General features: G+C 45.5%; 2 protein-coding genes across 2 annotated transcripts in view; both read left to right on the plus strand.

Annotated features, from left to right (window-relative positions):
• The first annotated feature begins 1,958 nt into the window (after positions 1 to 1,958).
• On the plus strand, positions 1,959 to 14,753 carry ube2f (ubiquitin-conjugating enzyme E2F (putative)). Its single transcript, XM_066662286.1, has 10 exons — positions 1,959 to 2,387; positions 3,201 to 3,353; positions 7,999 to 8,028; positions 8,521 to 8,586; positions 9,422 to 9,489; positions 9,947 to 10,017; positions 10,323 to 10,380; positions 10,488 to 10,520; positions 12,732 to 12,794; positions 13,082 to 14,753. Exons 2-10 carry the CDS (start codon positions 3,236 to 3,238, stop codon positions 13,130 to 13,132), a joined length of 558 nt encoding a protein of 185 aa, XP_066518383.1. The 5' UTR covers positions 1,959 to 2,387; positions 3,201 to 3,235; the 3' UTR covers positions 13,133 to 14,753.
• A 1,020-nt stretch (positions 14,754 to 15,773) lies between these two features.
• LOC136687437 (receptor tyrosine-protein kinase erbB-4-like) overlaps positions 15,774 to 27,396 on the plus strand; it is a 98,731-nt gene continuing 87,108 nt past the window's right edge. The window contains exon 1 of the mRNA XM_066661842.1: positions 15,774 to 15,906. Within this exon, the coding sequence (XP_066517939.1) occupies positions 15,795 to 15,906 (112 nt within the window). The 5' untranslated portion in view covers positions 15,774 to 15,794. The remainder of the gene's footprint in view (positions 15,907 to 27,396) is intronic.

The following is a 27,396-nucleotide window of genomic DNA, read 5'->3' on the forward strand; positions in this document are numbered from 1 at the left end:
CATCCAGTGAAAAACAGTGGCATATTGAATGATATGATTCCATGCTGTTCCAGATGCATTTAGTTTAAATAGCTGATCTACAACTTGGAGCTTCTTTTACGCAGTGATAGGAAAATGGAAGCTGATCTTCCACACGCTGATCACTTTTACTATGAGCAAAGTGGACGAGCAAGTATTATCCCTAAAAATTTGTACAGATTTATAGTGGACAAAGCTCACAACTTGAGCTACCCACCATGACCAGTGTTGATCATTGTGTATTCTAGTAAAGGCTAGTGTAAATAAGAGGCTAGCTCACTTTAAAGCAGTGTTAGCATGTCTGGAATTAACATAACATTAATGATCAGTGTAAAATCATGGATACCATGAAGTCTGAGTGGACGAAAGACTGGACAGCTTCTGATTAGCCTGTGGACCGCTGTTCCTACTGTTGTTAACATAGCGCAACACTGCCATCTGCTGTTTAAGCTCAGACACAAGGCCAGATGTACACACTACATGTCCAAAAGTGTTATTTTAATATGATTAACTTACTTTGTGCAGACGGTGAACATTCTAAACACACCGTTGGTTAGCTTTAGCTTTCTGCATATTTTAAAATAAGGAACTGTAATTAATGAGAAATTCACAATAAGAAAATGTTAGCAGGTCCTGACTGGACTGCTTAGCCTATTTGGGCTACATGGAGTGGAACCACATTGACAATCTGACCTACCCTGTGTCTGAGATGGCTCCCCATTTACTATATAAATCACTATTAAACGATGCAGTGGGTTATGGGTGACGTGCTATCAGCTAGTGCACACTACGTTTTGCAGTTCATTGTTTGAATACACTAAAAAACTGTCCACTCGGATTTACTACTACAAAATGGCTGCACCCCAAAATAGTGCACTACACGACTGACCACGGACCCCACGTGAAGAAAGAAGGACCATCTGGACAGTGGTTATATGATCTACCAGTCAAAAACTAACGAAGGATTTGAACAACAAACCTTTACTGCCCCCTAGAGGCCGAAAACGTACTTCCATTCATCCACACCAGATTTTGATACATTACTATATGTATCTGATGGCAATCGGCCACAGAGACTGATGTTGAAAGATTAGGTCTGGGTCACAAACACCACTCCAACTCATTGCAAAGAGAACAGTTCTACTGACCCACAGCCCAGTGTTGGAGGGTTTATACCACTCTGACTGATATCTGGCCATGGCCATGGTGACCTTAGACTCCAGATAGAAGTATTTTAATCTTAAAATGGCAGCTCCACTGAGTTGTAACTCTCAGTCCCTGTCGTTTAGCATTGCAGAATCTGCACTATGTACATTTTAGAGGGAGGTATTTATTTATTGGAGTGAGCATTTTTTCTCTTTTTTGTTGTTGTTTACTTGCTTTTCAATATTTGTTCCCACAGTTCACACATCCCAGTAAACAATTAGCCGTTGATTCAACGTTGAAATAACGTAATGACTGCCGTCTAATCAACGTTCTCTTAAGGTTGAAAATGAAAGTTGAAAAGACGTCCAAACACAGACATTGAAAGGACGACTGTTAGACGTATTTTGGACGTCCATTGACGTTATTAATTGGTCCCGAAATAAACTACTTGTATAAAACGCGTTTTGGACGTCCACTGACGTTATCGATTGGTCACCACTTAACTAACTTATTAAGATGGATTTTGGACGTCCGTTGACGTTTAAAATATGTCCTTGACGGACAGACTACTTTTAGACCTATTTTGAACGTCCAGGGACGTTCCTTGTTTACTGGGATATAATTAAACCGTCCAAGGATACAACAAATCACTACAAAAAATGCAGAACATTATTACAGTATTAAAAATACTGTATTCTTTAAGGTGGCTATTTCAAGCAGCTCACCGCTTCTGAAATAAGGGCATTACCTCATAACGGGGCGGTACATTTGATGACATCTTTTACCCCACAAAATACCAAAGTTTTAACGCCCTATGATGCCCCTGCGGGTGATATAAAACATTATATTGAAAGTACACATCCCCAAAAGTGAGTTCCGGATATAGCATATTAAAATACACCGTTTCCCCCCTCAGAAATCCACTTTTTAAACCCAAACCCCGGTGATAGCCTCGGCTTTGAGGCGGAACTCTTGACAGTATGTGATGTGAGGGTCGGTACGCTGCTGGTTGTTGGAGGCGCTCACAAACGTAGCGCTGTTGAATCTTCATTTTTAATACCTCCAACCACAGGATATAGGACGTCGAAGGTGTTATTTTACCGTCTCCGTTGTGTAAAGCGCCCTGGAGTCTGTGACGGGGAGTTCAATATGGTTTAAACGAGCTGTGGCAGTTTCCTGAACGTTAGCGTTAGCTTGCGCCGGCGGCTAACTACCTAGCAACGGTAAGTCAGCCTGAGACGACGGGGCTATTTTAAAGACTCGTTTGGCACTGATAGTCGCATTAAAACACCAATTGTACGAGTTCGCGGTCACGAGGACTGAAATAAACTCAAATATGTGGTCAGCTCAGTGTTAAACCGTAGCATGTTAGCAGTAGCCGGCAAAGCTGTGTCACTGAAGCTAATGCTAAAGCTAAATCTGGACATGGGAAGATTTACCACACCGTATTAAATGTCCAAACTACTTTAGGTGTTTTAATGTTCATGAAAGTAGTCGTAGCTGGGCTTTTATGGCTAGGAAACGTGCTGAAATAAATCATTGGTCTTTTCTCTTATTGACTTACACTGGTTATACACTGTGTCCAAAGGTTTGTAGACACCCTGTGTTATTAGTGAATATTCTCATATATGCACAACAAATACACAGGCCCATGCCCAATGCCATGCGTGGGCGAGAAAGCTGTAAACCACAACATCCGTCTGTGGAACTGTGTTATCTGACGAGATGCAGCGTCCTTTACACTTGGGACGAGCTGGAGAGGTGTTTGTGGTTCAGAAATAATCCAACTTCAGCACCTCACTTCATTAATGCTTTTGTGGATTGATGTCTAATCCTCTGAGTATAAGATTAAACTCACCATTCTCAATGGCAGGGGTGGACTAGAGGGTTATTAAAACACATCATTTGGCTCTGGAGCAGTGGAACTGTGTTCCCTGGCCCGACTGAGCTCCAGCCAAGACCTTTGGGATGAGTTGGAGTGGTGTTTGTGAGTCTGAATGCTTCCAGACGTGATGCTTTCTGAACTGTCTCTGCAGGTGGGTGTGGGGGCACGCATGTGCGGTGGTCAGCTATGCTGACGTTGGCGAGTAAGCTGAAGAGGGAGGAAGGAGTGAGGGCCGGCGGAAGTCCAGCAGGATCCCAAGATGCCTCACATAGAGTGTCCATCAGAGACCGGCTTCTTATTAAAGGTACAGTATGTAGAAATCAACGTGCAATTGTTTGCAACATTTGAGGTTAAAGTTTTAAGAAGCTGAATGTTAACCTCGACAGAGGTACGCAAGACTGAGGACAGCGTGGTCAGTTCACCGAAGAGAGCCAGAAGGACGTGAGAGCGAGGGCAGTGTGGTCAGTTCACCAGAGAGAGCGAGAGGGACGAGTGTGAGGACAGCGTGGTCAGTTCACCAGAGAGAGCAAGAGGGACTTGAGAGCGAGGGCAGCGTGGTCAATTCACCAGAGAGAGCGAGAGGGAGGTGAGAGCGAGGACAGCTTGGTCAGTTCACCAGAGAGAGCGAGAGGGAGGTGAGAGCGAAGGCAGTATGGTCAGTTCACCAGAGAGAGCAAGAGGGAGGTGAGAGCGAGGACAGCTTGGTCAGTTCACCAGAGAGAGCAAGAGGGACGTGAGAGCGAGGGCAGCGTGGTCAGTTCACCAGAGAGAGCGAAGGCAGTATGGTCAGTTCACCAGAGGGAGGTGAGAGTGAGGACAGCTTGGTCAGTTCACCAGAGAGAGCGAAGGCAGTATGGTCAGTTCACCAGAGAGAGCAAGAGGAAGGTGAGAGTGAGGACAGCTTGGTCAGTTCACCAGAGAGAACAAGAGGGACGTGAAAGCGAGGGCAGCGTGGTCAGTTCACCAGAGAGAGCGAGAGGGACGTGAGAGCGAGAGCAGTATGGTCAGTTCACCAGTGAGAGCGAGGGCACTGTGGTCAGTTCACCAGAGAGAGAGAGAGAGAGGGATGTGAGAGTGAGAGCAGTGTGGTTAGTTCACCAGAGAGAGCGAGAGGGACGTGAGAGTGAGGGCAGTGTGGTCAGTTCACCAGAGAGAGAGGGATGTGAGAGTGAGAGCAGTGTGGTTAGTTCACCAGAGAGAGGGATGTGAGAGCGAGAGCAGTGTGGTCAGTTCACCAGAGAGAGGGATGTGAGAGCGAGAGCAGTGTGGTCAGTTCACCAGAGAGAGAGGGATGTGAGAGTGAGAGCAGTGTGGTTAGTTCACCAGAGAGAGAGGGATGTGAGAGTGAGAGCAGTGTGGTTAGTTCACCAGAGAGAGGGATGTGAGAGCGAGGGCAGTGTGGTCAGTTCACCAGAGAGAGCGAGAGGGATGTGAGAGCGAGAGCAGTGTGGTCAGTTCACCAGAGAGAGCGAGAGGGATGTGAGAGCGAGGGCAGTGTGGTCAGTTCACCAGAGAGAGAGAGAGGGACGTGAGAGGGAGGGCAGTGTGGTCAGTTCACCAGAGAGAGAGAGAGAGAGGGATGTGAGAGCGAGAGCAGTGTGGTCAGTTCACCAGAGAGAGCGAGAGGGACGTGAGAGCGAGGGCAGTGTTGTCAGTTCACCAGAGAGCGAGAGGGACGAGAGAGTGAGATGGCAGTGTGGTCAGTTCACCAGAGAGAGAGAGAGAGGGATGTGAGAGCGAGAGCGAGAGCAGTGTGGTCAGTTCACCAGAGAGAGAGAGAGAGAGAGAGAGAGAGAGAGAGAGAGAGAGAGAGAGAGAGAGAGAGAGAGAGAGAGAGAGAGATGTGAGAGCGAGAGCAGTGTGGTCAGTTCACAAGAGAGAGCGAGAGGGACGTAAGAGCGAGGGCACTGTGGTCAGTTCACCAGAGAGAGAGAGAAAGAGAGGGATGTGAGAGCGAGAGCAGTGTGGTCAGTTCACAAGAGAGAGAGAGAGGGATGTGAGAGCGAGGGCACTGTGGTCAGTTCACCAGAGAGAGCGAGAGGGATGTGAGAGCGAGAGCAGTGTGGTCAGTTCACCAGAGAGAGCGAGAGGGATGTGAGAGCGAGGGCACTGTGGTCAGTTCACCAGAGAGACAGAGAGAGAGAGAGAGAGAGAGAGAGGGGGATGTGAGAGCGAGGGCACTGTGGTCAGTTTACCAGAGAGAGCGAGAGGGATGTGAGAGCGAGAGCAGTGTGGTCAGTTCACCAGAGAGAGAGAGAGAGAGAGAGGGATGTGAGAGCGAGAGCAGTGTGGTCAGTTCACCAGAGAGAGCGAGAGGGATGTGAGAGCGAGGGCACTGTGGTCAGTTCACCAGAGAGAGAGAGAGAGAGAGAGAGAGAGAGAGAGAGAGAGAGGGATGTGAGAGCGAGGGCACTGTGGTCAGTTCACCAGAGAGAGCGAGAGGGATGTGAGAGCGAGAGCAGTGTGGTCAGTTCACCAGAGAGAGAGAGAGAGAGAGAGAGAGGGATGTGAGAGCAAGGGCACTGTGGTCAGTTCACCAGAGAGAGCGAGAGGGATGTGAGAGCGAGAGCCATGTGGTCAGTTCACGAGAGAGAGAGAGAGAGAGAGAGAGGGATGTGAGAGCGAGAGCAGTGTGGTCAGTTCACAAGAGAGAGCGAGAGGGACGTAAGAGCGAGGGCACTGTGGTCAGTTCACCAGAGAGAGAGAGAGAGAGAGAGGGATGTGAGAGCGAGAGCACTGTGGTCAGTTCACCAGAGAGAGCGAGAGGGATGTAAGAGCGAGAGCAGTGTGGTCAGTTCACCAGAGAGAGAGAGGGATGTGAGAGCGAGGGCACTGTGGTCAGTTCACCAGAGAGAGAGAGAGGGACGCTTTATGGAAGGGAGTCACTAAATACAAGAACAGGGATTCTTGTTCATTTTCATAGTACACAGTGCAGCTAATCTGTTGTTCCATATCTAAAATATGTTGGAGTGGGTTAAGTGTGTGTTTAAGTACTTTTTGTTCTTTCTAAATCCATGGTGATACTAATAACTGCGATAACTTGGGCCGTGATAATCATGATATAACATTTTCATTCCGTTTAGTGCCACCACTAGGGAGTGGGAATGTTTTGACTGTGGGATCATGTAGCATTGTATCACTGCTGGTGTGTACTAAGTAAGTGTGTGAGGGTCATTGGGTGTTGTCTAGAAAAGGAAGCCCTATTTATAACATGCGAAGGGCAGCGATAGCGTTACCCGCTCTGAGGGAGGTTGTCGCACCTAGGGTCCAGTGTCTTAAAGCTATACAGTTACACAGATTTTAAATGTGCTGTTTATTTTGTTGTTGCATTTTGGCACCAATGATATTACAGCATCATTTTCTGTTAAGGTTCTCTGAAGATTCAGTAGGAAGTGAAGGCAGAATTGCTTTCATTAAATTCAGATTATTGTTATAATGCAGCGGTAATAAATGTGGGGTCCATTGCTTGTTTTGTTGAATAAGATGTTGCAGGTTTGCACCGTGTAGTTTTACAATCGAAGACTTAGTCCCTATATTGCTCTGCATACTTACAATTTCCCTTACAGAGGCCCACCACTCTCAGGTGGTTCAGGTGGATTATTTTTGTGGGTAATAATTTATTCATCCATCTTCTCTCACCTCATGGATATATTTCTGTTCCTGTGTCTGCTCCAGGTTCTTAGAGACTCAATATTTTAATATATGTTTTGTTTAGTTTTTTTTAAATTGTATATTGTTATTACTTTTTTACCACATCATTCATTCATTGTCTGTTAACCCTTATCCAGTTCAGGGTTGCGGTGGGTCCGGAGCCTACCCAGAATCACTGGGCGCAAGGTGGGATCACACCAGGGCTCGCCAGTCCTTCACAGGACACAGTCACTCACATATTCACTCACACACTCACACCTACGGACACTTTTGAGCCTCCAATCCACCTACCAACGTGTGTTTTTGGAGCGTGGCAGGAAACCGGAGCACCCGGAGGAAACCCACACAAACACAGGGAGAACACACCACACTCCTCACAGACAGTCACCCGGAGGAAACCCACGCAGACACAGGGAGAACACACCGCACTCTTCACAGACAGTCACCCGGAGGAAACCCACGCAGACACAGGGAGAACACACCGCACTCCTCACAGACAGTCACCCGGAGGAAACCCACGCAGACACAGGGAGAACACACCGCACTCCTCACAGATAGTCACCCGGAGGAAACCCACGCAGACACAGGGAGAACACACCACACTCCTCACAAACAGTCACCCGGAGGAAACCCACGCAGACACAGGGAGAACACACCGCACTCCTCACAGACAGTCACCCGGAGGAAACCCACGCAGACACAGGGAGAACACACCACACTCCTCACAGACAGTCACCCGGAGGAAACCCACACAGACACAGGGAGAACACACCACATTCCTCACAGACAGTCACCCGGAGAGAACACACCACACTCCTCACAAACAGTCACCCGGAGGAAACCCACGCAGACACAGGGAGAACACACCGCACTCCTCACAGACAGTCACGCGGAGGAAACCCACGCAGACACAGGGAGAACACACCACACTCCTCACAGACAGTCACCCGGAGGAAACCCACACAGACACAGGGAGAACACACCACATTCCTCACAGACAGTCACCCGGAGAGAACACACCACACTCCTCACAGACAGTCACCCGGAGGAAACCCACACAGACACAGGGAGAACACACCACACTCCTCACAGACAGTCACCCGGTGGAAACCCATACAGACACAGGGAGAACACACCACACTCCTCACAGACAGTCACCCGGAGAGAACACACCTGCTCCAAATTAATTTCCTACACGATTTGTACTAAAATGTGTCTGTAACGGGGTCCTGTTACTTGCCTGTGAGTGGGTTTATTAATGCCATATTTGAATGCGCTGTGTTTATTTTACTCTACAGAGGTTGCAGAGCTGGAGGCCAACCTTCCGAGTGAGTGAACCAGTTTATATCAATTTGTCTCTCTTTATTCTTTAACTTGTTTTCACAGATGTTCTGATTGTAACATCTTATTTTACATTGTGGTGGACTTGATGAGGATGATGGTAGTGTGTGTGTGTGTGTGTGTAAACACATTGAATGTGCACATCAAACACTACAGGTTTGATTAACTACCCCCCGCTGCACTCTGCTGGTACCAAACACCCATAAAATGTAAAGACCAACAAGCCTACGTTTACTACAGCCATACTTCTAAAGCACTACAGTTCCCACGGTGCCATCCAACTCCATTGGCTTAGAGCTAAGGCTTTCAGGGTGGTGCACACGCTTGTGAAATTTTCATATTTAATCAATAGCCAAAATCAAAATAATGTGAGATTGGTGCAGCTCTACTGTGTACGCCCCTATTTCTGTCCTCGATGAACCAGTTTACTGGATACAGTCTGTGTTTTAAGTAGACATTGTGTCTTATTTGTGTTGTAGACACCTGTAAAGTCACATTTCTGGATGTGAACAAGCTCCACCACTTTCAGCTGGCCATCACTCCAGGTAAACGACTACTGTCCTTAAACTCTGTACATTTAGAACAGCTTCTTTAACCTCTATTCAGTGAGCACTGACCCCAGAACTGTCCAAACGCAACCCCCTTCCACGATGAGGAGTCACGGGAATCAGACCTGGACCAGCTGCTCTAACCATACACAGATAAAGGCAGGTCCCTCAGCAGCCGGCCAATCAGAGCTCTCGGTGGGTGTGTTTTAACGGCCCAAGGTCAACATGCTCTGTTGGCAAAGGGACAAAGTGAGAGAAAGTGTGACCATGGACCCCGCTGCCCAGTGGAAAAGCATTAGATTCCATTTAAAGTGTAACACTCTTATGTTTAAAGGAGCGATCAGCCTTTTATTTTTATTACACTGACACCTAGTGGCCTTTAAAGCAGTTTGCGGATCTCATGGGAGCTACACTTTAAAGCAACATTGTGTAAGATTAGCTTATTTTACAGCACTTTCTTGAAATGAAGGGGGAAGTGCTGGGTTTCCTACCCTCCTCTAAAAGTTACACAGTGGGGATTCTGCAGTGCTGAGCCTGGAGTATCAGTGAGAGAGCCTGGATTCTCCCTGTTACAGCTCTGTGAATCAACACGGTGATTTCAGAGCTCGAATTTTAATGTGGTAAAACTACATAGTGTTGCTTTAAAGACTTTTTGTTTTAAAAAGCATTGCTCCTTTAAGGCTGAAACAGAAAGCGCTGGAGATGGAGGGGTTGTAAACGGAAGCTGTTGAGTCTTGATCCACGCTGTGCTTCTTATAGAGCGACTGAAAGAGCCACAGAACTGACAAGGGTTTAAATATAATGACTACTTCCTCTCCTTTAACCCCTCCAGACGAAGGCTACTACCAGGGAGGGAAGTTTCAGTTTGAGATCGAAGTCCCCGAAGCCTACAACATGGTGGTGAGTGCCCTGCTCGGGTCTTTACAGTGTGTGGTCTGGTTAAGGGCTTTTAAGGTGGACTTTAAGGTGGAAGAGTTTGGAATAGACTGAATTATAACAGCATCTCTCTCTCTCGCTTTCTCACCTGTCTCTCTCTCTGCCTGCTCTCTCTCTCTCTCTCTCTCTCTCTCTCTCTCTCTCTCTCTCTCACACACACCTCTGTCTCTTTCTCTTTCTCTCTCTGTCTCGCTCTCTGTCTCTTTCTCTGTCTCTTTCTCACTCTTTCTCTCTCTCTTTCTCACACCTGTATTTCTCAACTCTGTCTGTCTCTCTCTCTATCTCTCTCACACCTCTCTCTCTCTCACCTCTCCCTATTTCTCTCTCTCACACCTCTCTCTCTCTCACACCTCTCCTTCTTTCTCTCTCTCTCTCTCTCTCTCTCTCTCACCTCTCTCTCTCTCTTTCTCTCTCTCTCCAGCCTCCTAAAGTTAAGTGCTTGACCAGAATATGGCATCCGAACATCACAGAAACAGGGGAGATCTGTCTGAGGTACGGGTTTGTATTCACACTGAAACGTCACTGTGCACTGAGAAACCCTCGTGGTGTGGCCTCAGAACCACGTGGATAAATATCCTCTTGTTATAGCTGTAGTACACACCCCTGAGCTCCCCCTACAGTAGCAGGGTGTAATACACTTCTGCAGCACTGTCCTGAAATCCAGGGGTGGGGTTTTAAACCTGTAGCTTTCAGGTGAAATTACTACCTAGTGTTACTTTAATTTCATAACAAAGGGGTGACCCTCCTGGTGTTGTAGTCACTCCAGCGTCCCTTTAATGTGCACTTCTTTGTTGCAGCCTGCTGCGCGAGCACTCCATCGACGGCACAGGGTGGGCTCCAACGCGCACATTAAAGGTAAGACCCCCGCCGTCGTCTCAGGACCCTCTGATATTAAAGGATTTAAACCCTCTGTAGGGGTTACAGAGTACACCCCCGAGTTAATGTACGGTCTTCTCTTTCAGGACGTAGTGTGGGGATTAAATTCACTCTTCACTGTAAGTGCCACCTCTCTCTGTCTCTGTCTCAGTCTTTGAAAGAAAGTAGTGTTCTCCTCTGAGTGTGTTGAAACAATATTTTCTCTCTCTTTCTTTTTTCTTCAGCTTCATTCTTCATTCGCTTACTCTGTTTCTGTCTCTCTCTCTCTCTCACTCTCTCTCTCTCTCTGCGCATGCGTGGGCGTCCGAGTGAGCGGAGTGCGGTTTGTGAGAGCGACCGGATCTTTTTCGGTTTATTTACGGTTTCCAATTCTTTTTTCACTAGTTTTTTGTCTGTAGTGTGTTTGTTTATTGTTTGGGCACAGAGGGGTGAGGGGTTTTTCTCTAAGCCTCGGCAGGGTGTAGTGGGGGGTATGGGGTGGATGGGCCTAGAGGAACTTACTCGCCGGCATGGCGTCAAAGTGCGGGTTGGAGTGGAGTGCTCGGTGGAGGAGTGTAGTTTAGCGGTGGGGCGGTGGTGGGACATGACGCTATTCAGACGGCCTCTAGAATGAAGGGGGCCATCGTTATGTTTGTGGATGAAGGTAGAGAAGGTGAACGCACTGGTAGAAACGGGCATTGTTCTGAAAGACACACACACAGCGGTGTTTCCCCTCGTTAATCCGGCGAGGAAAGTTATCCTCAGCAGCTTCCCCCCGTTTGTTAAAGACGAGACGTTACTGCGCAAGCTCTCCCCACACGGTCAGATTGTCTCCATCATTCACACAGTCCCTTTGTGCTGTAAATCTCCGCCGCTGCAGCATGTCGTCTCGTTCAGGAGGAGGGTGTTCATGGTTTTAAAAAATAATGATGAGGATTTACATTTGGCCATAAAGTTTAGGATTGATAAGTTTGATTATGTAGTTTATGCCACGACTGCAACTATGAAGTGTTTTGGGTGTGGTTTAGAGGGACATCTGGTGAGATCTTGTCCGAATAAGGCCGCAGAGCCTCAGCCCGGACCGAGTCACGCCGAAACAGCTCCCGCCGGCGGGAATCAGCCGGAGGCCTCGGCTGAAGGAGACGCGGACGGGCTCGGGGCGAATGATGGAGAAGGACACAGTGGTCGTGAGGGTGAAGGGAATGGGGATCAGGTGCAGGCGGACAGTCAGGAGGGCACTGAGGAACAGGGGGATGTAGGAGCAGAGCAGGTGACTGAAATGGAGGTGGGAGAACAGGTGCTGAGTGAGGAAACGAAGGGGAAAGAGCCTGTGTTTAAGAGGCCGGCAAACAAGGCTAAGTCCAACAAACGCGCCAAAAAATCTAAACCAACTAAACCCCCAGCGTCTCCGTCTCCTTCTCAGTCTCCTTCTCAGTCTCCTTCTCAGTCTCCTTCTCAGTCTCCGTCTCAGTCACAGTCTCAGTCACAGGCGACAGGCGGCAGGGAGTGAGTCCGAGAATTCGGCGTCGGAATACGAGTGCGACTCCTCGGACTCCTCTCTCACTGAGAAGAAGGCGGGTACAGCGGGGTGTACAGCGAGGAGCAGGTGCGCCGGGTTCTAGATAACACCAAAGGTAAACGGAACGTCAAAGTTGAGGACTATTTTCCGAATCTAGAGCTGTTTATTAAGTCTGAAAGGTTTTATGAGAAATGAAGGGGAGGGGGGGATAGGGAGCCCGAGATACATCCGCTCCAGAAATTACTGTTAAAAGTCCGTACGCAACTAGAACGCGATGATGACGCTAAGACCTGAGCTCTGTCTCGTGGCTCTCGCACTGAGTTGTTTGATAGCCGCTTTTCTTTTAGAGCTGTGTGACATAAAATCTCGACAAATCTCTCTCTCTCTCTCTCTCTCTCTCTCTCTCTATATATATATATATATATATATATATATATATATATATATATATATTTCCCCATTTAGATCTGTTTCTCTCTTGCCCGTTTAGATCTCTTTCTTTCTCTCTCTCTCTCTCTCTCTCTCTCTTCCCCGTTTAGATCTCTCTCTCTTTACCCCCCCCCCCCCCATTTTATTATTTATTTGTATATATATCTTCTGTAGTCTACAGTTTTGTTTTGTTTTTTTAATATGTACTTTATTAATTCTAACACAGATTCAGATTCTGTGATTATATTAAAATATCTTATAAATGTAGCTGTTACCGTCTGGAAATTGCAGCACTGTTTATACCCTTTATTTATCAAAGCTGTCCGAAGGCCTGCTGTGTCTCACAGAGATTAGGATAATGAACACATTACTCTGAAATAAAGCGCTCGCTTGTTTTGCACAGGATCTTCTGAACTTCGACGACCCACTGAACATAGACGCAGCGGAGCATCATTTACGGGACAAGGTGAACGTGCACACACACACACACCATGTTGGTATAGATGGAGTGTCATACACTGTCACTATTATCTCAGTTGTTGTTGTTGTTATTATTATTATTATTATTATTATTATTAAAGATTATCACAAGTATTTTACCAAAATGCTTTCACAGGGATGTGTGCTCTCAATTTACAACAGCTACTTTTTTGAAAACTAGACATTAATTTAATTACAACGTGATGTTTTAACCAGCAGTGGAAATCATATGGAAATAGTAGACAGCTATTTTGTGTCATTCTTCTCTCCCAGGAGGACTTCAAGAGCAAAGTGCAGGACTTCATTAAAAACTATGCAAGATGATGCCTCGGTCAGCTGCGCTAGCCGCTCTTGCACGCCGCGACTTCGCAGCCGGACGCTGCCCACGAACCTCGAGCGCCACAGAGACAAAATCCAGAGTCATTTCCAAACGGCAAAAGAGCCCTAACCACTCTGTGGCTCCCAACGTGCGGCTCTCGAGTGAAGGTCTTGGAGTGGGATTGGTCGGCTTGTCTTTGATTGTTTATTTGTTTATGTTTTATTGCTATTATTATTATTATTGTTGTTGTTATTTTTGTTCTTTTTTTTAGCTCGGGGCCGTTTTTGCCGAAGCCCTCGATCGCTCTTACAGCTGGTTCTGCTTTAATCCAGCGTGCTTTCAAAACAAAAGAACAAAGAATAACAATAAAATAAAATAATAATAGAAGTATGTAATTAATAAAGGAATAAAGGAAATGTATCCACGGCAACGATAAGACGCGCTCTCTGATGTCATCTCACGTGCTAGTGCCTCTGTGACCGCGACAGCCTGCAAGCTCCCACCCTCATGTTGTCCGTTAAAGCCCACAGCAAGTGCACACAGTGAGAGGGGGCTCCCAGTAGGGCGCTGAAGTCGGTATGACACCCATATTTTTAATTCATCCATCCATCCATTTGTAACTACTACTTTCTGCTAAGTGTCGACACACTCTGACACACCCGTGGACAGTGTCCCACAACCCGTTCATCTAAAAAAAAATGTGTGTTTTTGTGTTTGGACTGTGGGAGGAACCTCGAGCACCCGGTGGAAACCTCCACCGACACTGGGAGAACACCACGCGCACATATTCACCTAAGGAGAGGATCTAACCCAGGACCCCGAGACTACCGTGGCAACCTTGCCCAAGCTGTGTCCAAAATGGCTCCCTATTCACTGTTCTCCGAATTACTCAATATACAGTGCACTATTATAGGGAACTAGATTCTGGAGAGTAGCGGATGGTTTCGGACACTAACTCATGCATGTTTTTACCAAGCAACGTGGTGCATTATGGGTATCTGCTATCCACTAGTGTACAACCCATGTACACTAACTTGCGCAGTGCATTGTGGGATTGTTTGGCGGCACTGAAATTCTGCACTAGGTTTTCAGACACTATTACAAAATGGTGGCACCCAAAATAGGGCACTATATAGTGAATAGGGCACAGTTTGCTCAAGCTCCTAGACGTGGAAGTCCTTATATGTGCATTAGGCCATCTGCTCAGTCCAACGCTCCTTCAGCGCTCCATGCTCGCTTGCTGAATAAGCGCTTTTCGATTTTCTGGGAGCTTCCCGAATCCGCTTTACTCCCTCGCCGCGGCCGAAACGAAGAAACCGTTTCGGATGAGAATGTTTTTCGTCTTCTTTTTCTCCGTATGCGTATAAGTAAACGCCTGCAAGCTTTACCGATGTGTGCATGCGCAAGCGTACGCAAGCCAACACTGGGACACCAGCACTGTGTATAAAAAAAGCGAGAGATAGAGAGACTGAGACTGATTTGGTCGCATGCACTGGGCTCCTGGACCACTCAGCCATAAGCCTACGACGCTATTAAGAATTTATTTAATTTCCTTCTCTTCTCTTCTCCCCCTGCCCCTCAGTCCCTTTCCTTAGAGTTGTATATCCATTTGTAAAGTCTATTAAAGATGGGTTCTACTATGACCTTGCGTTTGTGTTTCTACTTTTTTATCACTTGGACACTGGGTGCTGGAGACGGCGAGGTCAGATACACTCTGCACTGTCTGCTTCTATCATAAGCAGCACTCTAGTTGTGCCTATATGAGTGTGTATGAGCTGCCACTAGATGGTGCTGTTGGATTAGGAATAGGACAAACATCACCTTCTTCCCTCCAAGTGCGCTTCAGACTCAGACCTCTGATAAATTGTGTGGACCAAGTTCTATTGACATCTTATTAGGGGCAATAGGGTCCCAGGGCACGGTGAGTGAAATGCATTGGTTTTAGTAAATTGGGAGGTGGGGGTGGGGGCAATTATCTGATGTGTGGTGGTCTTCTGAGGGTCCTGGGTTCTGTAGAACAGTACGCAGAGCAACAGATGGACAGTCTGTAATTATAGAATGATTAGGGTGGACGTGGGGTTTAAAAACTCAAGTAGACCCTGCTGTGTCTGATTCACTCACACCACCACCACATCAGTGTCACTACAGCGCTGAGAATGATCCACCAACCCAATCACACCTGCTCTGTGGGGGGTCCTGAGCGCTGAGGAAAAGGGGTATATTAAAGTATGCAGAGCCAAATATTTGTAACAGTTTGTAATTGTACAGTTACAAAGTGCTCCTGTGTGGTCAGTGGCGCTGATAAAACAGACACCATGTGAAAACAGTAGCTTGTTTTTAATGTTCTGGCTGGTTTACAGTTTGTTTTGATGACTTTAAAACACCAAAACAAAGTGAGTAGGCGGGGCGGGGTTTACAGTCAGTCGTCCAATCATGTACGCGGTGGGCGGGACCCAAACTCGCCCGTGTTTATAAGGGACCGCGAGGCGAGTTGAGCGCTTCTTCGCGGAGCGTCGGTGACGTGAACGCGCTTTAAACGCACGGCAAACGCACGTTTAGGCGCGCACACGCGGCGCGGGAGGATATTTCACGGGCGCGAGAGCACGGAGGAGAGTTAGGTCAAGACCCCCCACCCCAGCCTACGACCACTGGAGATGAGCGCGTGAGATGGATACCCGTGTTTCCCGTCCGCGTTCGGGTCCAATGGAGCCGGACTCGCTTCTGTTCTGCCTCCTCCTCCTCGCTGCTCTGGCTCTCCGCGGCGTGGCCGCACAGGCAGGTGAGGGTCCACGTAAATCTCGGAGGGGCCACTTGATGAGTGGGGGGGTATCTCTTGGGGCATATGGATGCAGAGCTTGTGTGAGGAGCTCGGATGAAGGTCCACAGAAGGCAGGTCTAGAGCGGTTCTCAGGTTCTTCCGTCGTGTGCAGAAGTTTTTTGGGGGCCCCCTGGTCACGTGACCCATGTTTTTGAGGGTGTTCTTGAAGAGGAGTGTAGACTACAAGGGAGCGCACTTCAGTATGGCGCGTTGTGCTGAGCTAGGACTTTTAACACAAATATAAATCAATGTAAAAATAGTTTCAAAACAATAACAAACTATTTTTTATATATTTTTAAATGATTATTATTTATATTTTTATTTAATAATTGATAGCACAGTATTAAAATTAATCTTAATAATAATATTAGTGCACTAGGTCATTATATATGGGCTCTGGGGAGTTATATTGGTGTGGAAGTTTATTTACATATATAACTGGCTTTTAAGATATATATATAAACTAATCTGATTATTTATTTATTGATTTTATTTATTATGCGTGTGACACAGAGTTAAAACATGCCTTTTATTTATTATAAATTGCATTATAATACTTCAGAAGCAAATGTCACACTGTAGCCCCATTTGTTTCTATATTATATTTATATCTGTGTAGATATCACTGATATTTATCAATAGTTTCCATATCAGTGCATTATTACTAATTATTATTATTTTAATATGAGTGCTTACGAAGGGTCTCGGAGACCGATCCTGCCGCCATTCTGTGTGAAACACTAATATTCATTAATTTAAATAATAGTCACAACAATATTAAAGTAAAGCTTCAGCTGAACAGGCCACAGGGTGGTGCTCTACTACCAGGAATTAGCAGTGTACTCATTGGCACTTTTTCCAAGTTATGTTTATTTGATTTATTTATTTATACTTTATATTATTTCTCTTTCATTTACATAACTATTTTTTATTTAGTTTGTGTTTGAACGTGCAGTGTGTTGATTATGCCTTGCTGATGATGCTTTATTTGTACTGCCACTACCACTTCTGGCATCAATTTAAAATCCAGCCTGAGGCTTAGTACTCTTGGCTGTTTGATTTTAATAATAATTTATGATTGATAATAATAATATAATAGTCATACAGAATAGCTAATGACAGTTACACGGTTTGACTGTTTGATACACTGTATCCATACAGACTTTTCCCACCTTTTGCTGCTGTAGCAGTTTCTTCTCTATAAGGAAGGTTTTACACTACATACTAGAACATCGCTGTGAGGATTTGATGGTTTTCAACCACATAAACATAAGTGAGTGCAGGTTCTGATGCCAGATGATTGGTTCTGGAAGCTCAACTCAATCCACTGGTCCTCAGCTCAATGCTTGGAGGCTTCATATCCCTCCGGCCGACATTCAGCATTGGGTTTAATGACAGTAGGCTCATGTGCGGCTGCTCCAGAGCATCCCATTGGTTTCCAGTAGATTATCCACAATGGGTTCTGCCTTAAATTAGTTGAATTCATTAGAAGTGGTGCTCACAAATGCATTGTGTACAAATACGGAATGGACAAAACAGAGAGAACGGTGCAGAAGCAGATGGCACTGAGGTTGATCCTCGTTGTGATGTGACATTTAAGTTCTGAAGAAAATTTGCTGGTGGCGGGCTTCGTGAACAAAATCAATTTATTCATCAGCTCCAACTCCCATTACAGTCTGCTGGAGGGGTCATTGGAAGCGAGGGAGTGAATATCTCTCCGTAATTAAACTTGTCAGTTCCGGCTTCTGGACTTGAGTGGGGGACAAAAAAAGCTCATAGTGACTGTGCCTCAAAATATGTGGATGAAATTTAATGTGTAATATGTCCAAATATTTCTGAAGGGTCCAGAGGGCCAGTCGGTTTGGTCACTTCTATGGCCTTGGACATAGACTTGATTTGACCAGTTTGCGTGAGATGGAAGCATTGTGTGGAAACTGTAGGCAACATATAGTAATTCCACCTCAAGTTTATACCATACTATATGTAGTTTATTTGCCTTGCATATATATATATATATATATATATATATATATATATATATATATATATATATATATATATATATATATATATATATATTTCATTAACTGATATGATTTGTAAACACATTTTCAATTTGTTATTTACAGCATCTGTCACTGACTGACTGTCATTAGAGGGCGCTGTTGTCAGTTCATTCACTCAATTTTAAAATTAGTTTAAAATTAATAATATTGACAAAGCTAAGAGTTTTTTGTTTGATGGTGATTGCATTTTGCAGCTTTTCTGTAGCTTTTTGTTGTTGTTAAAGTGTCAACTATAGGGATATAAAGCTGTGGAGCAGTGGAATTGAGTGTCAGAGCTCTATCCAGTACCTTTGGGAAGAGTTGGAGTGGCAGAACTAATAATACATCATCAATACCTAACCTCAGCAAAGTTTATGTGGCAGAATGCCATCCAATCACACAGCAAAAGTTGGCACATACTTAAATACCCACAGAAGTCCGATTGTCCCAGTCGGTAAGAACAGACATAAGTGCATAGAGTCTAAATCCAGCCTAGATTTCAGAGCTGATGTCAGTGTCTTCCAGTCTACCCCTGTTATCAAACATCTGGAAAGGTGGATGCCATAGCCATTCTCTTTTGTAGGTTCTTGTAAGTTCTGTTAAGCAGCAACACTGTTTTATGTTTCAAGTCTTTCAAGTTTTCTTCCTGCGCTCCAGGGCCTGGCATCTTCTGATAAGGCTCCCTGTCAAACTGCAAACTAGGCAAATATTTGGACTTCAGTGGTGTCCCAAGATCATAGAAGTTCTTATTTTTTTGGCTTGAAACTCACGTTAGTTCTCAAAGCCAAGGCTGCAGCTGAGGTATGAGGGGTCTTCAGAAGGCCTGTCCTCCAAGGAATCCTTGTTAGTAGCCCCTATCTCAAACACTGTCAGAGGAAAAAAAGGTACTGTACACTTAAGCATGTTGTTGTTCTCAGTGAGAATATACTCTCGGTCCAGTAGTTGTCTTTCTGTAAGTTTTAATTATCTTGTCTTTTCCACATGGTGAAGACAGACTTGTCTTACACAGCTTGTTGAAATTGAAAAATCTACATCTGCATTACAGGAAATGTGTCACTGTGCACCAGCTCATGTACTGAGTAACTGTTTTGCAGCGATATGACATGCCATAAACAGAGAGGTGATCTGTGGTGTGTTGGTGCCTGTCATTATCCGTAACGAAATTCACGCAGTGATTGACAGCTCTCTGAACCAATGGCCTTAAGCATTGTTGCATTGACAGTAGTCTTGTGCAATGGCATCGGGGACCACCAGGTTGGCCTAACATATATACTGGGAGCCGGGGCGTTGGTACAGCATGCCAGCCCTTTAGACCCTCTCCTGACCTCTGCCCCTACTCTCCTAAAGAATGGTCGCAATGGTCAATCTCAGTGGCTGCGAAGGAGAAACATTCTAGAGATAGAAATCTGCTGATCTTGAGGTTGTTTCATGAAGATATGAGGAATAATAATCAATGCATGTATTAATGAATATATTATTACATGCCTCTTTGCTTGCAGTAAAGTGCAGTTGTTTAAAAATAGGCAGAATAACCTTATAATATTCCCTCCTCAATTTTAAACTGAAGAATACTAGATTGTCTTTCTTGTTCAGTAATCAAATTTACTGCAAAACTGTGAGGAAGCATTTGACTGAACAAATTGAGGCATTAAGTTAGTCCTTTCTGCTCCCAGACTCCCAGCAGTGAGAGTCTCCTGAATGCTGTTGTCCCTCAGGCCCAAGGTAAAGCATTCCAGCGGGGTGTAATCCTCTCACTCGTGTTTTTAAGGAAGCGGCATGGCAGGGGAAAGCTGCAGGGATTTGCTTCTTGCTTGCTGCAGGGTTTGTGTTCTCGTCTACTTGTAATTCCACTCAGATAAACAAATGGCCGCCGGTTCTTTTTTCAGGGAACAGGGCCAGAATTTCTCTCCAGAGTTTAGCTTCCTTTGGAGACAACACGTTTGACTGGTTTCACAATCAAATTTAATTCAAAGTGATCTTTTGTGTAGAAGAAATAACAGTGTATGTCAGTCTTGTTTTTGATCCCGTTGTTTACTCCCCTGTTTTTGAAGAAGGATTGGGCTTGTAACTCACTCACTCATACACCATTAACAATATGCCCCACCACACAGTTTCAAGTTGAGCTGATAATCGGGACCAGGTACCTCTTCAACACGTTTTTGACCAAACACCAAACCCAGGACTGTGTTTCATTGTAGAAAATGAGCAGAATCTGTCCCCTTTAAATGAGCTGGAGCAATGAATTCTTTTCAGCATGAACCAACAAGATACACAAGTTGGATATTCATTGCAGCTTGACTATAAAGCCCACATTTATTAATAATCCACGCAGTAGAAAGAGAGACGCAGAGCTGGGGGAGTTTTCACAGTTGTAATCCTGTGCTAAAGAAGTGTTTTATGCAGTGAGAAGACACGGTGTACGTCCGTAATATAATGTCCAGTGTAGGTGATCTGGAGGGTGGCAGAAATACAGCCGCAGTTCTGCAGAGTTTAAAGGCACATAAAGCTTTCGGCTGAAGGCAGGGAGTGATGGTGTGTGACCTTGACTTGCTGACTCTTTAAAAAACGAGAGATTCTGAAAGACCCTCATCTCTGTGCTTTATGTGGGCTGCTGTAGATCCTCCGCTTTTACGCTCTGTTGCTCGTCCGCTGTAGATTCTAAGATTTTAGGAAAGAGCTGATGATCTGGATAAGGTTTGTTGAAGGAACTGTTAAACAGTGCAAAAGGTTGAAAGAGTTGGGTCTGTGTCTCTGTTTAAAGGAGATATCCCCCTCTTCTCCACAGTGGAACCTGCTTTGGTCCAAACCCCACGAGCCCTACAGCAGCGTTCTCCCCCTGTGTAAACAGCCCTGTTCAGAACTCCCGCTTTCAGCACCTGTACCTTTAAATAATAATGAGCCGCTCGCTGTTCACCCTGACCCCGAGCGCACAGCAGTGAGGAGCAGAGGCTCCGTATTTTAGCTGTTTTTGCTCAGTTCTCTTTCTTCTCTGTTCTCGTTTTCTCCATTTTTACTCAGTGCTCTTATTTCTCTGCACTTGTTGCATCGGTTTTGCTGCGTTTGACCTTGTCATTGCGCTCTCACATAAACACAGGTCCAGTGCTGTGATTGGACAGAGTCAGACAAGAGGGCGGGGCAAATCTAAAGTCTCTGCACTTGCCTCATCGGAGCAGATTCAGAACGGCTCATTTTATCCCGTGTTTTCGAATGGAAAACTGAACAGGTGGTCTTGTTTCACAGTGTGTGTTGGTGGGCTCCAGATTCACACCTTAATGTAAACATGCACTGAACAAAAGTGCTTTTTAATTTATTGCCTTTAAACAGCTACATTTCTTCTGAACTGGAATGACTGGATTTAGCCAAACTATTCTGTAAATACACAACATTCGCAACTTATTAATTTTTTTTGTAAAATGGTCTCTCTTACACCATACTTTCGGATATTTTAAAGAAAGTGGGTGGACATTGAGGGTCCTTCTAAAAGCTTCAGCTTTTTCTTAACTTAGTTGCGGTGGATTTTGACGTGTGTTGTGGATCATTGTCTTGAAGCCAGTGACTGTGCAGTTTCAGTTTTTAACCTTTCTGGAGGCCATTGGAACCCACACACACACACACACTCACACTTTAGCACCTTCCATGGTGATGAATCGCCATGGCTGTTGGCAAGGTGAAGTGCTACGCTGTGGATTCTGGATCATTTACCAAATTGGACGTGTATGTGTGTGTATGTTTACAATATGTGGCTGAAGGTTAGCAGGAAAAGGAAATAAAAGCCCTAATTATAGCTTTTAGTCTTGGAGGCAGTTCTGCGTGTGAGTGTGCATGTGTGTGTGTGTGTGTGTGTGTGTGTGATACCTGGTTTCAGTTGGTTCACAACAACTTTCACAACCCCTCTGTCACACCAGTGAATAACACCCGTGTAATTATTTTGACAAAACAAAATTAATAATAAAAAAAATGGTAATTATCAAAAGTATTGCCTCTATTAATTGTCTCAGATTGAAATCCTTTTATTTTAATAGATTCTGAAAAAATATTCAGTATTAAAAAGGTGCTGTGTAGAAAAGTCTGATTATATAATAATAATTATGGTGCAGAATCATTTAATTGATGAAATTTAGTGTAAAATAATGAACAGAAAATTTGAAAATACTTGTACATTCCTAAAAACACATTTAATACCAATCCCAGTTATTCCCACCCAGTTGTTGTTATTATAAATGTGGCAAACATCAACATTAAAGTCCTGCTTCTTGACTCAGCTGCCCTCGAGCTAGGCCCCTAACACCCAGCTGCTCACTGGGCTCTTTGATGGCTACCCCTCCACTCTGTACACTAGTGTATTTGTGTTTGTGTGGGTTAAATTCAATGGGGAAAGTTCCTTTTACTGCTGTGAAATTACTAGAAAAACATGTTCCAATGTGGATATTCAGTGCTATGTTTACAGACAGACTCCACTACAAAATACTGGAACCCAAATAAACAGCATTACAGTGCTGAGATTAAACACGGCACAGATTAAAACACGTTATAACTTGTGTTTCCAGGAGGAATGTTTGTGCTTTAATGAGTTTAGACTAGAGAAATATGGCAGAAAATCAACAAATAGCTTTCATTCTGAGGTTACATTTAGAATATTATAATGTTGTTTGTGTTGGACATACACAGATTTATTTAAAACCATTGAAAACACTTGTAAGAATACATTAAACAATCTCCTTTGAGACTTCTGGAAGTGAGTTTGGAGTTATTTAAAAGGCAACAAGCACCTTTCTTAATCTAATTGAGTTAATTAGTGATGGCTAACAGCTGATAAATGAGGGCTGTTGTGATGGGCGGAGTTAATTTGCATCCTTGTAGTTACACCCTGCTTTCCCCATTCCCTGGTGCCCTATTGTTTTCTGGGTGGGCAGTTCTCTGCACTCCAGTGGAACTGGAACAGAACTGTAATTGCTTCCTGAACTGTAAAGAATACAGCAGAATTTGGAGCAAAAACCGTGACCTTGTTTGTGGGTGTGTCGAGATAACGAAGCTCCAGAAAGAGCTCAGAGCCTCAAATAAAGGTTATGGCGCACTGGAGCTGGACGGGTCATTTACAGCACCTTTTATAAATAAATAATAGGAAAGAAAGCAGGAATGTGCTCAGTTGGTGTGTGTGTTTCTGAGGCTGTGTTTAGTTCACGCCGAAGCCTCGGTGTCTGTAAACGATTCTAAATAAATAAATAAATATAAATAAGTAAATAGTCCTCAGTCTATGCTAGGCTTCATTTCCGGCAGAAAAAGGGCTAAAAATTGAGAAGCTGAGGATGTTGCTGTATTCTTGCTCCATAGGTGGGTAACATTGACTTATTTTTGCTGTTTCTGATCATTTAAGGTGGAACTGGCTCTAAATCCAGGAGAACACTAGCTGCCCGTGAAAGTAAACACAGACTTGAAAGTGCTACAAAACTGAACAACTCAAGTAACAAATGAGTTTCTGTGGTAAATTAAATATACACTTCATCCACGTACAAACAACAGACATTTTACTCCTTAAACAAACCGTTCCACCTTAAAAAACGCGGAGCTTCTGAACGTGAACAAACCGGACACAACAGCATTTCTCAAGAATCGTAGACGCTCCCTTTAAAGCTGTCAATGGGGATTATGTTCTTTGGTTCTACGAGTTTTCCAGTAGATGGTAGAACAATTGCTGTGGGGATTTGATGGCGTTTGGCTACATCAATTCGACTTCAGGGTGCTGTCGGAGGACTGTCCTAGGCCCTGAATTACTGCCTAGTGTCCAGTTTGTCAGTGGGGGTCTCAGTGCTGTGTGTTAAATGGAAATGTTCAGTGTGGTTGCGGTGTTTCATTCATCTTCTAGCGTTGAGACACTTTTGATAAATGACCCAGAGACCGTGCTTCTCTCTCTCTCTCTCTCTCTCTCTCTCTCTCTCTCTCTCTCTCTCTCTCTCTCTCTCTCAGGATTGATGAGTGGTCACTGCTCTCTTGTTCTTACACACACCTTCAGACAGCGGGATCCTTGTTCTTCCCATATGTGTGTGTGTGTGTGTGTGTGTGTGTGTGTGTGTGTGGTCCAACAGTCATGGCCATAATCAGGGGTTTCCCTTTGGAACATTGCTGTGAGGTTTGATGGTATACAGCCACATAATTATGTGCTTTGAGAGAGGGCTGTTTTTGTTAAAGTAGTGATAAAAGGACATTGTTCATTCAGAGTAGTTCATCCCTCGGTGGGTTTGAGCGACCCTGGGTTATGCCTTCGCCTGTAATTGCGTTAACCTCTGCTGAAACCTTGGCTGTGTGTGTGAGAGGAGACACATTAGCCTTCAGAGTGAAGCCACAGGGAGCTTTAGACAAGAAAAGCTTTGAAAGCATCAAAATACAGGGAGGAAAACAAAAAGAAAGGTCTGGCATCATCATTAAAGGTGCAGTATGCAGTTTTGTTTAAATGTCATTCTTTATGAATGTGACCTAATACTGACACCTCTAAACCTGTACTAGAATCTATTTTAAATACGGCTGTGAATATTTAAACGCTGGACACATATATGACGTTAGGTGGGGGTTGTACCCCTTCAGCCCTCATTTGGCATTGGGCACCGGGACTTTAAGATCACACTCATTACTTCCGGATCCCAGAGGCCGCTCCAGCTGGTCCCGGAGGTGCAGGACGGTGCTCCGTCATTCCCGAGCATGTCGTTCCAGCCGCGCTCGCTCTTAGCAGCAGCTCCAATAGACTCGTCCTTATGGGAGTCCATTTCAATAAAGGTAACCGAGCGTCCGCTCCCTCTGCCTCGCGTCTTTTAATTAGAGGCAGCACAGGCGCAGGGACGGGGACGGGAAATCAATGTGTGTGCCACACACACACACACACACACACACAGGCCTAGCTAGTGCTATCTTTATCAGTCCTCTTCCCATTGTCTTTCTTTCTCACTCCTCTTTCTTTCTATCCTTCTTTATATTTGTTTCTTTGTCTCTTCTCTCTCTGTCTCTCTCTCTCTCTCTCTCTCTCTCTGTCTCTCTCTCTCTGTCTCTCTCTCTCTCTCTGTCTCTCTCTCTCTCTCTCTCTGTCTCTCTCTCTCTCTCTCTCTCTCTCTCTCTGTCTCTCTCTCTCTCTCTCTGTCTCTCTCTCTCTCTCTGTCTCTCTCTCTCTCTCGCTCTGTCTCTCTCTCTCTGTCTCTCTCTCTCTCTCTGTCTCTCTCTCTCTCTCTCTCTGTCTCTCTCTCTCTCTCTCTCTCGCTCTGTCTCTCTCTTTCTCTCTGTGTGTTTCTCTCTCTGTGTGTTTCTCTCTCTGTCTCTGTCTCTCTCTGTTTCTCTCTCTGTCTCTGTTTCTCTCTCTCTCTGTCTCCCCCCCTCTCTGTCTCTCTCTCCCCCCCCTCTCTCTATCTGTCTCTCTCTGTTGCCTCTCTCTCTCTCTCTCTCTCTCTCTCTCTCTCTCTCTCTCTCTCTCTCTCTCTCTCTCTCTCTTTCTCACAGTAAACATCTGTTGCCCCCCTCACTTGGCTTTTTTGTTTTTTCTCTTATATCCAGTGTATTGTTCCATCTGTGATTCAGTGTTCCTCTCTGATTGGCTGGTGCCGTACCAGCGGCTGAACCTGCCGTGTGTGTGTGTGTGTGTGTGCATCATTTTCATGAAGCACAAAGTTTGTTTACTGTGACTCTGCTCGGAGCAACAAAGCGGTGTCTTTAATTGATTGTCCAAGAAGAAAAAGTCGGGGCCAAGCGCAGCTCGCTTCCAGAGTTTCAGAGCAGAGGAGAGATCTGACGCCAGGAAACAAAGATTTATAAACACAGAGCAGACTGCGAGGGGTCCAGCGCCACGTTCTGGACGCGGTCCACGCCTCCGACACCTGCTTCTCCAACGTTGGGCTCACACACGGACCGGCTACGAGTCAGACACAACAAGACCGGCTTAAAGAACCAAAGACAAGAAACACACACACACACACACACACACACACACACACACTCAAACACACACTCTGTGAAATAAGAACTCCCAGATCTGCCTAAGATCAGACACGCACCCAGTCACTCGCGCACACACACACACACACACACACACACACACACACACATACACCTGTGGACAGTGTCACACACTCACCCAGTCACTCACAAACTCACCCAGTCACTCATACATTCACCCAGTCACACACACACACACACACACACACATCTGTGGACAGTGTCACACATTCACCCAGTCACTCACACAGTCACACACACACACCTGTGGACAGTGTCACACACTCACCCAGTCACTTACATACACACCCATTCACCCAGTCACACACACACCTGTGGACAGTTTCTCACACTCACCTAGTCTCTCACACATTCACCCAGTCACTCACACACTCACCCAGTCACTCACACACTCACCCAGTCACTCACACATTCAGCCAGTCACTCACACACACACACCTGTGGACAGTTTCGCACATTCACCCAGTCACTCACACACTCACCCAGTCACTCACACACACACATCTGTGGACAGTGTCACACACTCACCCAGTCACTCACACATTCACCCAGCCACTCACACAGTCACACACACACACACACACACACACAGACACACCTGTGGACAGTGTCACACACTCACCCAGTCACACACACACACACACCTGTGCACAGTGTCACACACTCACCCAGTCATACACACACACACACCTGTGGACAGTGTCACACACTCACCCAGTCACTCACACACACACATCTGTGGACAGTGTCACACACTCACCCAGTCACACACACACACACACCTGTGGACAGTGTCACACACTCACCCAGTCACCTACATACACACCCATTCACCCAGTCACACACACACCTGTGGACAGTTTCTCACACTCACCTAGTCTCTCACACATTCACCCAGTCACTCACACACTCACCAAGTCACTCACACACATATCTGTGGACAGTGTCACACACTCACCCAGTCACTTACATACACACCCCTGTGGACAGTTTCTCACACTCACCTAGTCTCTCACACATTCAGCCAGTCACTCACACACTCACCCAGTTACTCACACATTCACCCAGTCACACACACACACCTGTGGACAGTTTCACACACTCACCCAGTCACTCACACATTCACCCAGCCACTCACACAGTCACACACACACACACACACACACCTGTGGACAGTGTCACACACTCACCCAGTCACCTACATACACACCCATTCACCCAGTCACACACACACCTGTGGACAGTTTCTCATACTCACGTAGTCTCTCACACATTCACCCAGTCACTCACACACTCACCAAGTCACTCACACACATATCTGTGGACAGTGTCACACACTCACCCAGTCACTTACATACACACCCCTGTGGACAGTTTCTCACACTCACCTAGTCTCTCACACATTCAGCCAGTC

This window comes from Hoplias malabaricus, chromosome 2, assembly GCF_029633855.1.
Source record: "Hoplias malabaricus isolate fHopMal1 chromosome 2, fHopMal1.hap1, whole genome shotgun sequence".
Lineage (NCBI taxonomy): Eukaryota > Metazoa > Chordata > Actinopteri > Characiformes > Erythrinidae > Hoplias > Hoplias malabaricus.